At 43.4% G+C, this 17,356-nt stretch overlaps 1 protein-coding gene across 1 annotated transcript in view; it reads right to left on the bottom strand.

The window, feature by feature from the left end:
* GAB2 (GRB2 associated binding protein 2) overlaps positions 1 to 16,598 on the bottom strand; it is a 181,410-nt gene extending 164,812 nt beyond the window's left edge. Inside the window, exon 1 of the mRNA XM_070625776.1 lies at positions 16,332 to 16,598. Within this exon, the coding sequence (XP_070481877.1) occupies positions 16,332 to 16,406 (75 nt within the window). The 5' untranslated portion in view covers positions 16,407 to 16,598. The remainder of the gene's footprint in view (positions 1 to 16,331) is intronic.
* Between the last annotated feature and the right edge of the window lie 758 nt (positions 16,599 to 17,356).

The following is a 17,356-nucleotide window of genomic DNA, read 5'->3' as shown; positions in this document are numbered from 1 at the left end:
ACATCTTCCTGGTACAAACTTTCCAAACTCCCTTACAGTACTGGTGTTGTGAAAATAACGTTTGGCAGAAGGAAGATAGTCTATAACAAGTTTAGACTGGGGCTGCAATGTAATGGAGAATAATTGTCACAACAGTTCTTAATTGCTTCCTAATTTGTGTCCCCCCATTGACAGAACAGTTTCTTTTCACGTATTCCATATATCAAGTGTTTCCTTATTTGCAGCTAAGCTTGAGTTGGAAAGGAGGAGGTGACCTAGGAGAAGCCCTGGCCATGGAAGAAGTAAAGAGAAGCCTGCCCCTTCTGGCCCTATGGGGGGGAAAGGGCAGAAGAGGTGAACAAAGGCATAGTGGTGCTCATTCACATACCCCCTCCCCACACACACATTCCTCCTCCTCTCTAAAGCAGGTTTAACTCAGGGAGCAATGGAGCTTCAGAAATATTGAGACTCCATTTTCCCATACATAACATGGGGATGGGCTTCGGGCTATTCAAGTTCATTCTTCAGTTCTGTGCCAATATATGGTATGGGAGCAGATGCTTGGATGTAACAAGAGGAAGAGACCAGAAAGATGAGCTGGGGCAACACTGCTCACTCCCGAAAGCCTGAGCATGGCACGCAGGGCATCTAGAAGTTGCTAAGTGACGAGTGGACCAGTAGAGGTCTGCGGTTGAAGCAAAGAGTTCTCAGAGTACACAGACTCTGAAACAAATGTCTAACACCACAACCTCCATAGTGGGTTCCCGCCCATCATTTCCAAAGGAGAGAATTAGTTACAACTCAACAGACAACTCCAGGATACATTCCAAAGTAGACAGTGAAGCAGAAGACACCATATGGATATCAATATGGATATCGACATAGACACCTTCTTCTCTCCAACTCACACAAAGACATAGCGAACATTCTTATTAAGCAGTCAGTAATAGGTATTAAGCATCAACTACTTGCCAAGCACTGTTCTAGGTGGATAAAGATTTGGAGATAAATGATGCAGACAAAATCCCTGCCCTGACCAAACAAGATTTCGAGGTGGAGAAAGAGAAGCGGGCAGACCTCTGAAAGATCAAGTATTTATTTAAAAAGCTCTGTTTAGGAAGTTGAACTTTGAAAAGATTCAAAGCAGACTGTTTATCTTGAAAAATGAAAGTAGTATTATGGCAGTTTTAAAAAAATGGCCACAAATTCTTTGATCTTCCATCTACCAAGAGGTTAGGAGTCTATGTTCCCTTTCCTTGAATCTGAGTGGGCCTGTGACTCCTTCGACCACTAGAATATGGCAAAGTAACACCGTGTGACTTCTAAGTTTAGGCCATTAAAAAAGGCCATGAAGTTTCCATCTTGGCCACTAAGACATTCACTTTTGGAGCCCCTGAGACACCCTGTAATTAGTCTGATTACTTAGAGGCTGCCATGCTGTGAGGAAGCCAAAGCTGCATGTGGAGGCCACTTTAGGTGCTCTAGTCAACAGCCCCAGTCATGCAGAGCCTTCGAGTGATCCCAACACTAGTGACAGTTATGGGAACGAAAACATTTTCACATGATTCCAGTTCCTGGCAGATGAGGCACTCCTTGCCATTCAAGTCTTCCCAGTTGAGGACCCAGACACTGGGGAGTATAAACAAGTCCCTGCCATGCCCTATCTGAGTTCCTGACCCACAGAAACTATGAGCAAAACAAAATCGTTGTTTTACACCACTAAGTTTTGGGCATACTTTGTCATGTCCAAGATTTATCACGAAGCAAAAGTAACCAGGACAACAGATGGAACTGACAGAGAAGAAGCAGATCAGTTACAGAAAAATATGAAGCTATATTTTCTTTGATTGTCTCAGCCTGGATTGAGAGAAACTATTATCCTACCACAGGAGATTAAATAAATTATAACACTCTCTTGATTGTTAAGAATATCTATTTTATCTATAGCTGCTAAAATAGAAAATGCCTCAGTTCTTTGGAAGAATCTAGGCAGTCCAAAAAGAATTTGGGTAGGACATCACTCTCTAGATTTTCAATATGGGGCTAACATTCCCAAGATGCCACTCAGAGTTGTCCATGAACCCATTTCTGCCTCTCCGTTGGTGCACGCTGCCTAGTAGGTATTCAGTAATTTTGCAGAATGATTGATAGGTTCCAAGGAGTCAGGGGAGAGAGAAGAGATTCCAGACAAAGCAAAGGGGTCAGGGCATGTAGGGGAATGGGGATGGGGTCCTAGGAAGAACAGAGGGGGCCACTTGAACTTCATTCTTCATCCTTCCTCATCCATACACTGTCCTCAACATCCATGTGCCTGTATCTTTAGGCCTTTAGTTCTCATTACTTTATATGTTCTTTTCCCATCTGCTTGATGAACTCCTACTCATTCTTTAAAGCCTGGCTCCACTGCCATGTTCTCCGTAGCTTTCTTTCACACTGCCCTACTCAAAGTGGAATCAATCCCTCTATTCCACTCTCCTGCAACACTTTCCACAACCTCTAGTACAGCAGAACACTCTCCATTATATTTAGTCAGTTTAGATGTCTATTTTCCTTGATAAACTGAGCTACCTGAGAGCAAGGAGGATTCCTGTTCATTACCTTATCTCCTGCTTGAGTGCCTCTGTGCAAACACTGGGTCAAAAAAGAAAAATCATTGCCTTAGAGGAGGCCACGTAATTAAGGAGAGAGACATCTAAAAACACAGTCACAAGGCAATGTCCTAAGAGCTGTAGCCATACAGAAGTATGGCAGGATGATGTGGGAAGACAAACCTCCTTCAGGAGAAAATCAGGAAGGGGGACGAAGTAGGTGACATTTGAGGTAGGCCTTGAAACCAAATTAAGATCAGAAAGCTGCAGCAGGGAAATCTATAGAACCGGAGCTAAAAAAGGTCTCAGAAGGGAACTGCTAAATAAGAGGAACGTCTCGTCAGGTCTGGTCAATGTTCTCCCTTCCTACTGCTGGAGATTCCCTGCTCAAGTTATTCCAAGTTCCCTTTTTATAATACTCAAAGCCACTCAGTTTCCCAATTACATCCATTATTTACATCAAAAAGCACCTATCCTTTGAACAGGCAACCTGTTAAAAAATATGAGTCAATAAGACATGGAAATGTATTCAAATCAGTAGACATCAAAGAAATCCAAATTAGAACAAGGAACTACTTTTTCACCTGTCAAGTTATCAAGTATTTTTTAAAATTATATCTAGTATCAAAGAAGAATCAGGAAAACCAAAACTCTATCCTTTCTGAGAGGCCATTTGGTATGATGAATCAAAAACCGTGCAAATAACTGCACTCTTCGAATTAGAAATTCCATTTACAGGAATTTGTCTTAAGGATAAAAATCTTTGCTATAAAAATCATCACAGCATTATTGAAAATAGTGGACAATAGTAAACTACCTAAATGTCCAACAACAGAAGAGCCAAATAAATTTGGCACTGCAATAACTGTAACAGTTAACCATTTACAGAGTGCTTACAACGTGCCTGGCATTATCCTATTTAATACCACAGCAATCCATAAGGTAGTTATGTAAGTGAACGTTGAGTGAGACTTCTCCAGATGCCCCAGAATTGGCAAATAGAACTCACAGCCAAGGATAGAGAGGAGGTAAGTTCTCCACAAGGTAAGGAGAGCAGTCAGTAACTGGGGCTGGGCTAATTCAAGAACTTAAGAAGCTATAATATGAAACCTTCTAAGCCAACCATCAGCAGCGCCCCTGCTCTGCCCCTCCCCTTCCACAGTCCACAAAAGAAGAGTAGAGATGGGAGGGGAAACCCTGGATCCTTTGACCTAGCAGGTAGGGCTGTATTTTGGGGTGGTCCTCTCCCTACCCCCACAGTGGACTCCTTTAAGAGAATCAGTTACAGAGATTAGGGGCATATGGTAAAAAAAATGATTGGGGCAAGAATTTTTAAAAATTGTAATGCCTCATGAATATCTGCTCAGGTAGTTGACTTCCAGATCTGTCCTGCACCATTATGGACAGGAGAAGGGGAAACAGAGAGAGAAGGAGCAGCAATGTGGTTACCTCACTGTGTGGCACAGATGTGAGTCCCCTGCATCAAGCAGTCCCATGGGAATTGCCGGCCTTAACCCCGAGTCTCACCAGCTCCCCACACAAGAGGGCTGTCCAATAAGCAAGTGGATCTCAGCGGCAGGGTACCAAGAGAAGGAGGGGTTGGCCTGAAAGAACTCAGTACCAGTTTCCTCTCCAGGTCTGGAGACCACACAGTGGGAAAGGCTCCCCAGCAAAGAACTCACAAATAGGGGAGTGCACACACAGGTGGTGCTGGTCAGACAACTAGTAAATGCCATCAAAGAGGACCCAACAGCAGCCATTTAAGAGACACTTACCCCTGTCCCTCTCTCTTGCCCACCCCTATACACCAGAACAACTGGAACCTAGAAGAGAGCAGGGCAGAGGCATCTAGAGAGAGTATGTCCTCCCACCCCGAACTCTCCAAGGTGAGGACAGGGAAGAGGAGGAGAAAAATAAACTGAATCTACCTTTTCACCCTTGACATCCCCCTAGCTACAGGTCTGGTCAGTAGTAAGAGTAGGAAAAGCTTTTGATTAGATATACTGAAATTCTAAAATGGTGGACTTTCAAAAACCCAGAGTGACCAGAAGTTTATGGACTTTGCCCGAAGTATCATCAAGGGATCTGTCTCCTAGAGAAGGGAGATTTTGACAAAACACAGTTGGGAGTTCTGACTGGAGAAAAATGAGAGCATTCATGTTTACAGCCCCCTGAGCTAAACTGTTGAATTAACTGGTTAAAGTTACCATTGTCTCCACGTCACAGATTAGGAAATTAAAGCTTTGAAAGATTATGAAATTTGCCCAAGCCCACAAAGCACATGTGGGGCTCAGTTTGGATTCCAACCCAGAGCTAACCTCAGAGCCCATGCCTTTTACAGTTACGCCAGGATGTGTCAATATAGAGTCCAAAGACATATCTCCAGGGATCTGCAAATCCACTTGAAAAATTTTTTCCAATATTGAGTTTGCATCTCAAGGGTGATCTTAAGATACATAAGCATAGTCTTGATCATCTGAACGACCATTTTACAAGTGAATGCTGCTCCTTGATTACTGGTATTTGCATTCATAATCTTATAGATATCAAGTATTAAGTTCTTTAGGGGCCGGCCCAGTGGTGCAGCAGTTAAGTGCAGACGTTCCACTTCAGAGGCCTGGGGTTCGCCGGTTCGGATCCTGCATGCTGACATGGCACCGCTTGGCAAGCCATGCTGTGGTAGGTGTCCCACATATAAAGTGGAGGAAGATGGGCATGGATGTTAGCTCAGGGACAGTCTTCCTCAGCAAAAAGAGGAAGATTAGCAGCAAATGTTAGCTCAGGGCTAATCTTCCTCAAAAAAAAAAGTATTCTTTAATTTTCATACACTAATGATTAATGAGAAAAGAGAGGTGATCGTATATAAATAATGCGGTCAAACCAATGAAAAGTCAAATGGCTTCCTATACAAACCAAAGTTTCACTGTAATTCAAACACAGAAATGTGGTGGGAGAAAAGAATAAGACACAGAAGAGGCTCCACAGAAATAAGGGCCATATGCACATTTTAAGCTGTAATTCAGTTTCAGAAAAATATCTACTGTTGTTAATGTGAATTATACTGGTTCTGAAGTTTTATATTTAATTTGTAAATCTGTTTTGGTTTTATAATTGTAGAAGAGCTGTGAGTACATATTTATACCTCATAGTTTTTGTTTATAGACATTTTGGTAACATAATAATAAAGATAATTTAACATCAAGAACCTGTAAAAACGTTTGTTCAAAGTGTCCTTACATTACACATGCTTGAGAAGCTCTGTGTTATGTCATTTTGCCTAAGCAGCCACTAAAAGACACGTCTTAGAAGACTATTTTGTAACACAGGGAAATATTTTTAAATATATTAACTTAAAGCATAAAAAAGGTAGTAGAATATTATTGTGATTTTGTAAAATATACAAAGCATATATAAACCTAGAAAAAAAGAGACCAGGAAATAAACTAAAATGTTAACAACATTTATGCCATGGTAGAAGTATTACAGGTGCTCTTTATTAATATTTCTATTTGTTTCTTGTAATCTTGTGTTTACAATAACTTCATTATGAGTGAAATTTAAGTATTATCCCACCAAAATTCAATTTTTAACAGCCTAGCCCATGAAAGTTCCAAAACTTGTCACTAAAAAAGTCACATTTTTAATCCAATTCCAGCTCAAGCTCTTTCTTCTCCAAAGAAATGTGACTGATCTTAAAGTAAAATTTATTCAAAACTTAAAAGCATATAAAGTACTAGCCAACCAGTAACTTATTGTGCTTTAGGTACCAGGGCTACAAGGAAGAGCAAAGGACATGGCATCCTCTGGAAACTCCCAGTCTGGGGGAAGCACGGCATAAACCAACAATTAGTGGGACTAATGCAAAACGACACAGGAGCATGGAGCAGGGCTCTGTAATTCATTCCGATGGAGATGGCGGCGCAGGAAAGGCTGCCACAAGGTGACACGTGAACTGAGTCCTAAGAATGTATGAGGAAATGGGTGCAGAAAGGTGAAATGGCAGATTACCTGGGAAGTAAATCCAAACAGAGGTCTTGTGACACTGAACTCACCACACTAGAACAACCTCTCCTGGGCTCCCACAGCACTGGTCTTTGCCATTTGTACAGCCTGACATTATAATTCAAGCTGCTTCCCAACAAGATTACAAATTCAGAGGGGAATGATATATATATTGTAGACTCTTACTATTTGTTAATGACAGTATCTTCAGGTAGACTTTTAATGGGCATTAAACGCAACACATTACAGCCTTTGTTAGCATCCAAAAAGGTATATATATCTCTCTCTAGCCATTTTTTTCTTACAGAAAATTATATGGAAAGATCAAAGCAACAGACTTAGTCCTACAATCCTCACAAGAAAATGAGCCTCTCTACTATATTTAAAATTTAGCACTTTCCTTTGCTTTTGAAAGCTAGCAGAGCTCCAACTGGCACATTCTTCTAAGGCAGGCTAAGGAAAGACATACTGATTGCCTGTCCAAGAAAATCTTCCAAGTGAACTGTGGTGACAGTTAATGATACCTAACTGCTATAGCTCATTAGCTGGGGTGAAACTCTCAGAAGTGCCACCTGTATGACAGAACAGGCCTGTATTTCATATAATAGTGAATAATTAGAAGTAACATAAATGTCTAACCAGGGGAAATGTGTACATAAGGTATGGTACATTCACTTGCATGATATTTACAAGACTTATGTACATGTCTAGGATTTGCTTTAAAATATTCCAGCAAAGAAACAGTAAAAGGGATAGATGAAACAAATGTGATGAAATCTTTATAATATTTGAAACGGTGTGCACTGGTATTCATTAGACCATTTTCTCTACTTTTGCGTATGACTGAAATTTTTTTTAATTTTTTTTTTTTTTTTAGGAAGATTAGCCCTGAGCTAACATCTGCTGCCAATCCTCGTCTTTTTGCTGAGGAAGACTGGCCCTGAGCTAACAGCCATGCCCATCTTCCTCTGCTTTATATGTGGGACGCCTGCCACAGTATGGTGTGCCAAGCGGTGCCATGTCCATACCTGGGATCCGAACCAGTGAATCCTAGGCAGCCACAGTAGAACGTGCGCACTTAACCGCTGCGCCACTGGGCTGGCCCGTGATTGAAATTTTTTGTAATTAAAAACTGGAAAAAATATGTTGTGGAAGTAAATGAAAATATTCACACTGAAAAAGGAAGGATATTTTTCACATGGTTATAATCAACATGAACTAAGTGTGAGACCAACCCAATAGCAATAAACACCCCTTAATGCCCATGGGGTCTCTAGATACATTTTTACTGAAAGAAAAGGAAATGGATGATTCTAGGTCTGGATCAGGAAATGTATAAGATAAGCCTGGAACATCTTGTCATACCAGGTAACAAAGGAACTATCAGATACAAGTAAGGACATGTCAAAAGGACTCAGAAGCCAATTTGAATAAGCTCCCACTGGCTAAAGATAGTACAATCTGACCATCAATAAGGATAACAACTAGAATAGATTTAAATACACCAGATGTGTTTAAATATGTGAGCTCATAATGGTACTAAAAAATACCCTATTTGATCACTCTGAAGGAGAGGAAGGAACCCTCTCACTCTTTTGACAACTGGCAGATAAAAAGAAGCAAGCATAATGCTGAGGTGGGGGTGGGGCTAGTTGTAAAGAATAAATGACAAGGACGACTTTGAAAGTGTCATAGCTGGTGCAGGACAAGTGGCACCAAGCCTGCACCAAGCTCTGAGATGCTGACATTATCATGTAAAGTGCTCATAATCTTGCAAAGGGAGACAGACAGAAGCCCAATATGAGAACGCCAAACTAGACGTAAAAAAAGTGCCATGGAAATAAACCAAGAAGGGGATTCACTTTGAAGGGGCCTGGAGGGCAGGAGACACATGAGCTTTAAAGTTACCGCTTACAGGGAAGTTCTTGCATTTTAAACCACTCTCAAACATGGGCTCCAGAATCTTACACATTGATCTTTACAAATATTTCCCAGGGACTGGTCAAAGTTACAGTGTCAGATAAATCCCCAAGTGATTTCATTTCCCTTCTCTGGATCAGGAGACCCTTGAGCTATCCCTTTCAGGAAAAATTAACTCCCTAGAACTGAATATAATATCTAGCCTGGGAGTTCCACTTACATTCTGACATTGAAAACTTCCGGTCTGGCCCAAATTTGAAAAGGATGTAAAGACACCCATACTCATGTTCAGAGTTCCTATGAAAGGGTTAACGAATATAAATGAAGGTCAGACTCTGCTATCACATCCCCCAATATGAAAGACCTACAATGGGCTGGACACTGTGCTAAGACTCTTTTCACTTGCCATCCTAGTAAATTCTCAAACCCAGTAAAATAAGGAGTATCACTCCAATTTTACAGACAAGGAAACAGACTCACAGAATCAAGTCATTTGCTCAAGAACCCAAAGCCCCTTAAAACACTAAGACAGAGGTTTTCTGATGATAAACAATGTCAACACACCACTGACATTTCCCATTGGAAGAGCGTATAACTGAGAGGCAAAGACTTACAGAGTTAGAGCGATGCTCTTAATCAATAAACGTCATCCTACCATCTAAGGCATTTTGTGGACTATCCCCCTTAGCTTTTCATTTACTTTTCAAACCTCTTTTTGATTTCTACTATAGACTCCTCCACTCTGGATGGATTCTTACTTCCCTCTTCATCCCATGTGCGCTGCCCCTTTCCCTCTTTAATTGCCATGTTCCTTCCTAGGTCCTAATCTTTTGAGTCCAACTCACATTCTCACCTCCTACTCCAGGAAGCCCTTCCATCTTTTTCCATGCTCAGAGCGCTCACCTTTACTCAACTTGCTACCTGGACCATGGAATTCCATATAAGGGCATGGTTCTGTTTGACCTGTATACTTCTGGTCTCCTTAGCCTACAATTTCCTTGAAGGCAGGGTTGAGTGTTGATTTATTCCCTTGTGAAGGGAAAGGATACAAGATATACTCCATAAACACTTGTCAACATTAATTTGGATAAAGGCAACAGCCTGCTTAGGAATCTATATTTCTCAGTATTTCTCATAAGCTTGAGGTTACCATATTCCATTATCTTCTTCTAGCTAGTGAAAGGCCAGCTAGGGATAGAAAGCAACATCAAAGCTGTTTCATTAAGCAAAGCAGCAGGCCTGTGTTCCTGCTTTGTACAACCTTACTGCCTCTGGTCCTTAGATATCCCTGAGAGACTATTCCATTATTATTCAAGGCTGTAGAGATTCCATCTGGCCTTTCCCCTTGGATGAGAAATATTAGCAGGGCCAAGTACTAACCCTTAGGAAATGAGGAGCTACTTTTTTTTAATTGTGGTAAAATGCTCATAACATAAAATTTACCAAGTGTACAGTTCAGTGGCATTTAAATACATTCACATTGTTGTGAATCACCACAATCCATCTCCAGAACTCTTTTCATCTAGCAAAACTAAAACTCTGTACCCATTAAACAACAGCTCCCTGTTCTCCCCTCCCCCCAGATCCTGGCAACCACCCTTCTACTTTCTCTATGAATTTGGCTCATCTAGGTACCTCACATAGTGGAACCATATAGTATCTGTCCTTTTGTGACTGGCTTATTTTACTTAGCATAATGTCATTAAGATTTATCCATGTTGTAGCATGTCCCTGTGTCAAAATCTCCTTCCTTTTTAAGGCTAATATTCCATTGTACGTATACACATTTTGTTTATCCATTTACCTGTTGATAGATTCATGGGTTGCTTCCAAACGAGGAATTTTGATCCAATGCTAGTGACAAGAAGCTCAGGAGACTGGCCCTGGGTTAAAGCAGTCTCTTTGATATTGTGAATACAATCAAAGAATCAATCCAGTGATTAGAACCTCAGAACAAGAGCCTGCTAAAAGGAATTTCCATCTGTTTCTCTGTCCCAGGAATTGGGACCAGATAGAATATTTACTTAAATACTCAAATAGTCTGTTGGAACAAAGCCCTGTCTGCCCAGGATGGTCTAGAAACAAATCTTGAATTCACTCTAATTTCTGAAGATCTCCATTTCCCCTGTTCTTTTTTATTTTTTTCAGCTTTACTGAGATATAACTGACATATAACACTGTGTAAGTTTAAGGTGTACAACATGTTGATTTGATACATTTACATATTTCAATATGATTACCACTGCAGTATTAGCTAACATCTCCATCACGTCACATAATTACCATTTCTTTTTTGTGATGAGAACACTTAAGATCTACTCTCTTAGCAATTTTCAAGTATACAATACAGTACTGTTAACTGTAACCACAATGCTGTGCATAAGATCTCCAGAACTTATTCAATCTGACTTATTTCACTTAGTATAATACCCTCAAGGCCTATCCATGTTGTCACAAATGGCAGGATTTCCTTCTTTCTCATGGCTGGATAATATTCCATTGTATATATACATATACACACCACATCTTTCTCAAGGAATAGAATCTCAAGCATATAAAGAACTCTCAAAACTCAACAGTAAAAAAAAAAAAAAAAAAAGAGAAAATGGACAAAAGACTTTAAGAGAGACATTTGACCTAAGAGGATATACAGATGTCAAATAATCACATGAAAACAAGTTCACCATCATTAGCCACAAGGGAAATGTAAATAAAACCAACAAGTATACAGTTAAACAAATGAATTGTGGTACATCCATACTATAGACTATTATTCAGCAGTAAAAAAGAATAAACTAGTGACACATGCAACAACTTGGATGACTCTCCAGAGAATTATGCTGAATGAAAAAAGCCAATTCCCAAAAGTTATATACTGTATGAACCCATTTATATCTAACACTCATGAAATGACAAAATTATGAAAATGGAGAGATTAGGGCTTGTCATGGGTTAAGGATGTGGTGAGGGTGGGATGGTAGCGGATTTGACTATAAAAGGGCAACAGGAGGGCTCATGTAGTGATGGAAATGTCCTATATCTTGACTGTATTATTGTTGATATCCTGATTGTGATATTATACTGTAGTTCTGCAAGATGTTACCATTAGGAGAAAGTGGGTAAAGGGTACATAGGATCTTTCTTTACTACTTCTTACAACTATATGTGCATCTACAATTAATCAAAATAAAAAATTTAATTAAAAAAAGAAAGCTCTGGCTTTGGGATAAAGCTAGGTGACATTGGGCAAGTTGTTTCCCATCTCATATGGCTAAAAGGATTAAATTAAGAGATCAGTGATCTAACCATAGTGCATGGCACAGAGTAAGTGCTCAACAGATGGCTATTAAAATGATTATCCTAAGAGTCATGGTAGTGGGGATGATGAAACATATAGAAAAAGTCATATAGATGATAGGTCTAGTGAGTTTTGGTGGAAGATTAGATGTGGACTAGCGGGTGACAGGGAGACAAGGATGATTCCCAAGTTTCTCATGTGAGCAAGTGGGTGGTCAGTGGCACCATTTACTGGGCAGACATGGGATGAAGAAGAGAGGAATAAATAAGTTTAGTTTGGGGTGTAGTGAGTTTGTGTTCAATGGGAGACATTCAAGTAGAGATGCTCAGTTAACGACTGATATGCAAGTCGAGTTCAGAACACAACTCTGGGATGGAAGTTTAACTTGATAACGATCAGCATGCAAATGATAATTGAAGACAGGAAAATGGAAGAGAGATCTCCAAGGCAGAGAAAAGACCCAGGACCACAGCCACTGTGACTATAAAGGAGCTTCAACCTTTAAGGATTGGGTACAGAGGGTCAGTCTAGCAAAAGAGACTGAGTGGCCAAAAAAGGAGAAAAACCAGGCATACATGGTATCACTCAAGAGGAAGGTGCTTCAAGAAAGAGTGAGCGTGCCACTGCGATCAGGCAGTGAAGAGGTAAATTAAAATGAGGAGTGGAAAACAAACCTCTGAATTTCATGACCTGGTTGTCACTGGTGCCTTTCTGAGAATAGTTTAGGTGAAATGACAAAGTAGGTTTCAGATCGGAGCCCAGTGAGAAGAAGATGGGAGAAATGGAGACAGTATAAACAACTACTCACAAGTTTAGCCCTAAAAAAAAAGGAGAAAGCACAGTGAGAAGAAAGGGTGTGAGTGAGGGAGAAGTTTGTTAAAAGGAAGTATGTTTTTTGTTTGTTTGTTTTTAAGATTGGCACTTGAGCTAACTGTTGCCAATCTTTTTTTTTTTTCTTTCCCTTCTTCTTTGCCCCCAAAGCCCCCAGTGCATAGCTGTATATTCTAGTTGTGCGTGCCTCTGGTTGTGCTATGTGGGACGCCATCTCAGCATGGCTTGATGAGCGGTGCCATGTCCGCGCCCGGGATCCGAACCTGCGACATCCCAGGCCACGGAAGCGGAGCATGAGAACTTGGCCACGGGACTGGCCCCTAAAAGGAAGTATGTTTACATGTCAAAGGAAAGGAATAGGTAGAGGGGAAAAAGCTGAAGATTCATGATAGAAAGGGTAAGAATTATCTGAATCGGTAGGAGAGGATATGATCCAGAGCACAGGGAGCAGGGTTAGCTCAGTTAAAAGGGGCACCTGATCTACTCTAAGAAGAAGGAAAAAGGAAAGGAACCATGTAGATACAGGAGAATTTGAAAGTTTGGTTGAAGCATGTACAGACATCTACTTCCTGATGGTTCCAATTTTCTTCGTGAAGGAGAAGGCAAGGTCATCTGCTAAGACTGAAGGGCTGGCTTAATTTTTATTCTCAGCATTTATCCCAGTGCCTGGGACCCAGTTATTTAAAACATAAGTTTATCTAATAAATGAAATTAAAAGTTTCCTTAAAGCAGTTGTTCATTAGACTCAATACAGAACGTTCTCCAAATTAGCCACTAGGGGGCAGTGCTGCTGCCAATCTTTTTCCTGAAATCCTTGAACCCAATGAAATGAATAGAAAATTACAGAGCAGCGTATGTCATAAAATATGTTTTTCCCCCAAGAAATTCTGGTTTCAGCTTCATAGACATGTATATATGTGTGTACGTGTTCACACGTGTGCACACATGCACACACATACGTAGTGCAGTATGATGGGAGTCCTGCCAGCCTCCTATGGCAACTGCATCATGATGCCCCAGAGGCAATACTCACCATTTCCCCAAGGTCACTTTTATAATTCCTTAGGGTGCATAGCAAATAGCGAAGAGACCTTTTATACCTTCTTATGATTAATAAATTAGAAAAGGCTGGTGAAAAAAAAATCCCTAAAGCTAATCCCTGATAACATTTGCCATAGCTTCTTCTAAGTTGTTTTTTCTCTACACCTACCCCCTCCCCAAATTAAATAAGAGACAGGTTTTGAAAAATAATTTTAAATAGTTGTAATCTATTTCATAAACTGCTTTTATCTCAAATGCTCGATACACTCTCATAATGAAGATTTACTAATCTAAATATTACATGGTTATTACACAGAGCAGAAGCAGCAGCTAATTTGCGGTATGTGTTTAGCAATGGGGCTGGGAAATACTTTTCTCCAAGTTTGGTTTTAATGAACTTGGACCTCTAATGAACAGAGGGAACTGGCAGAGTTCTAACTTAAAACAGGATGCAGAAATTCCCAATACTCGGTCCTCCCCCCTCCCCCCCCAAAAAGGAGATATAAAAGCAGACGGTTCTCCAGGAGTTTAGGATTACACAGATGAGCTCAGTTTTAACTAAGGGAAATGAACTCCCATAGTCGGGAGACTTCCAGTTGTGCCAGTGGAACACATCACACCCTAGCCTAAGAAAAGCTGTTGCTGGTTGGGTCAGACACCTCATAGGCTGCAGCTGCAAGGAAGATGGGAAGGAGGTTGAGGTCATCACATGAGTGTAAGGTGTCAAGTAGCTCAAATGGGTGTAAAAGGTGCTTGACCCCAAGGCCTCCAAACTTGGTTATTTTGAGCTAAAGCTGCTCGGGAACAAAAATACCCAAGAAATGGATCATAAAGAGAGCATGGATGACAGAGCTGAAGAATTCATCAGTCAAATAGAGATACAGTGTCAAATTGTTTACAAACTGTTTCAAAAACAAAGTTTCAAGGATCTTCAGGGTAGCATTCTAATTTGCCAATTAAGAGTTACATTTTTACTGGATACTCTATTCCACTAGCTAGGGTGGTATTACACTTGTACTGATAGTTTTCAGAAGGGCTTTAGGGTCAAAGACTTCTTTTTGTTTTCTTATATTTATAAAAACATTAATAGCAAACTCTTCCTCAACCTAATATAAAAATTCACCTAAGCAACCCTAAAAAGGAGAATTAATACAACCCTAAAAAGGAGAAAAACTTCTTTCCTAGTATTTGTAATTCGTTGGCTACATCCCTGAAAATGAGCTTTAAAACTGAGAGGAAAACTTCATTGCCTCATCCCTACTATATTTTAAATCTTTGTCCACTTTCAAAACCATAGATGTTTCCCAGCAAATGATCTAAATAAGAGCCTGATTTCATTTACATACACACACACTTGCAACTCCCCAACAACAACACTTCCTTTGAAAAACAGAATGTCACTTCCTCAATCCAGAGGCCAAAAGTCCCTTCGTTCTGATCTGGGGAGCCAAGACAGGAAACTCTGGTAAGCTTCTGCCTCTCCCCCCATGGACAGCCACTGGTGCAGCTGACAGAGGGCAGGGTCTGTTCAGAGCTCCCTTGATGCACTGCAGCTGGAAGGCAACAGCTCACTTCCATGCTGTGGGAATGAGCCCAGAGAGTCCAGCACCACGGGTCACTTTAACAAGGGCATTTCATAGGAAGTGAACAGGGAAAAAAACGGGAGACCTTGACACCTTTTAGCGACCTTACTTCCATTTCCAAACTCCTGCGAACATCCCAGAGCTGATTCCAGCCAAATCTCAGTAATTAGCACCATCTTGTACTTTGACCCCACCAGGGAAGGCATAATCTGGTGGGGGGGGGGGGGGGGGAGCCAGAACTCCTCACCGCTGCTCAGCACCAGCCTGTACCACCTTCCCCTTGATGTTGACAGTTTCTCACCTAGAGGGGAGAAGCTGTCCCAGCAATTTCAGTAAACACTGTCGGTTAGCACCACCTGGCAACTGAGAACCTTGATCTCGCCCGACCCCAGACACCAAGGACTGCAAAACACAAAACCGAGGCCAGTTACAGCAGACCAAACTGCCGTGTCACCATTGTGGTGGTGCTGGGGGGATGCATGTGAGAGACATACAGAATAAAGGGACAGAAGGGGGACAAACAAATGAGTCACTTAAGACAAGGGCTGCACATGCCGCTGACGCTGCCCATGATGCAGAGGCTGTGGACTGGAAGGAAGCAGGCGGCCACCCGGGAGCGGCGGGCAGAGAAAGGGAAGGGGGAAAGGGTGTGAGGCGCCTCGCCCTTTGTGGGGGCCGGGGCGCGCGGCCCCCCAGCCTGCGCCCCCTCTCCCGCTCACTCCCCCAGTCCTGCAGGCCGAGGCCGCTCAGGGCACCTACGGCCCCTAGCCCCGGGAATCAACTCTCCCAGTCTCCCAAAACAATCAGTACAAACTTCAACACTGTATTCAGTTCACAGGGAGGCTGCTGGGGAGGCGCCGCCGCCGCGCCCGCTCTGCCGAGCCCGAGCCGCAGCCCGCGCCCGCCCGCCCCGCCCCTCGGCGGCGCACCTGTGACAGGTGTGCAGGTGCCCCACACGGCGCCGCGCCGCGGGGCGCGCCGGCCGCTCCTCGCCCCCCCGAGGCCCCGGGGCCCGCCCTCCCCGTCGGCGCGCTCCCCCCCGGAGCCCCCAGCCCTCGGCGGCCGCGCCCGCCCGCCGCCCGCACTCACATAGCGCCTCAACTTCTTCTCGGGGGGCGATTTCCTCAGCCAGCCGGTGCACACCACGTCGCCGCCGCCGCTCATGCTGCCGCCGCCTGGAGCCCGCCGCGGGGTCGGGCGGACAAGGGCGCGGGCCGCTGGGTCAGCGGGCCGGCGGTGCGCAGCTCGCGGGGGAGGGGAGGGGCCGGGCGGCCGGCGGCCGCGGGCGAGACGAGGCGGCGCGGCGCGGGCTCGGCTGCCTCGCGCGCGCCCGCTCTCCCCACGCGCACGCGCGCTCGCCCGGCCCGGCCCGGGGGCGGGGGCGCTCGCCACGCCCACAGCCCTCCGGCCCGCTGGCGGGCCGCCGTCAAAGACGCAGCCCCGCCGCGCCAAGTCTTTGGACGGAGGGGCCCAGGGCGCGCGAGGACGCCGGAGCCCGCCGCCGGCCGCGCCCCCGGGGCTCGCTCTTTCCTGAAACGTCGGGCACAAGCAGGAGAGGCGGCCGCGCCCCTGCGGGGAGTGGGAGGGGGGTGGGGGGAAGGGAGGGGCTGCGCGCCCTCGATAGCGGATCGATTTTTCACAGAGGGTCGTCAGGGAGGGACCCGAGGGGGTTCCTGTTTCCTATCCATTCTCAGAGCTTCAGGTTTCAGTGGGTCAGGTTCTAGCTGAAATCACTGATTCGCTTCCCACACGAGTTTCATTAACTCTCGCGCCCCCTTGGCGGGAGTAGGAAAGAAGAAAACAGACTACTACGTGCTGGGCGCTTTTACCTTTCTTGTTTACGTGATTGTCTTCAATTGGGCGGGCAGTATTGTTCCCATTTTACAGATAGCCTAGGGTCCCAAAGCCTGTGCAACGCACAGCCTACTTTCTAATCCTGGGGGTGGGGGGGGGGGGGGGGAAGGTGTCCCGCTTCTCTGCTATTTAAAGTGGGAGAATTGCTTTAATGTCTGCGGATCAATTATTACCAGGAAATAAAGTCCAGCTGGCTCCCACACTGCCTCTGGGAAAAACAATTCAGTAGAAGAAAATTCATATGATTTGCAGAATCAAGG

This window comes from Equus przewalskii, chromosome 6 (assembly GCF_037783145.1).
Source record: "Equus przewalskii isolate Varuska chromosome 6, EquPr2, whole genome shotgun sequence".
NCBI classification, from domain to species: domain Eukaryota; kingdom Metazoa; phylum Chordata; class Mammalia; order Perissodactyla; family Equidae; genus Equus; species Equus przewalskii.
Note: the sequence above shows the minus strand (reverse complement) of the source record. Positions and strands in the feature narration are given on the sequence as shown.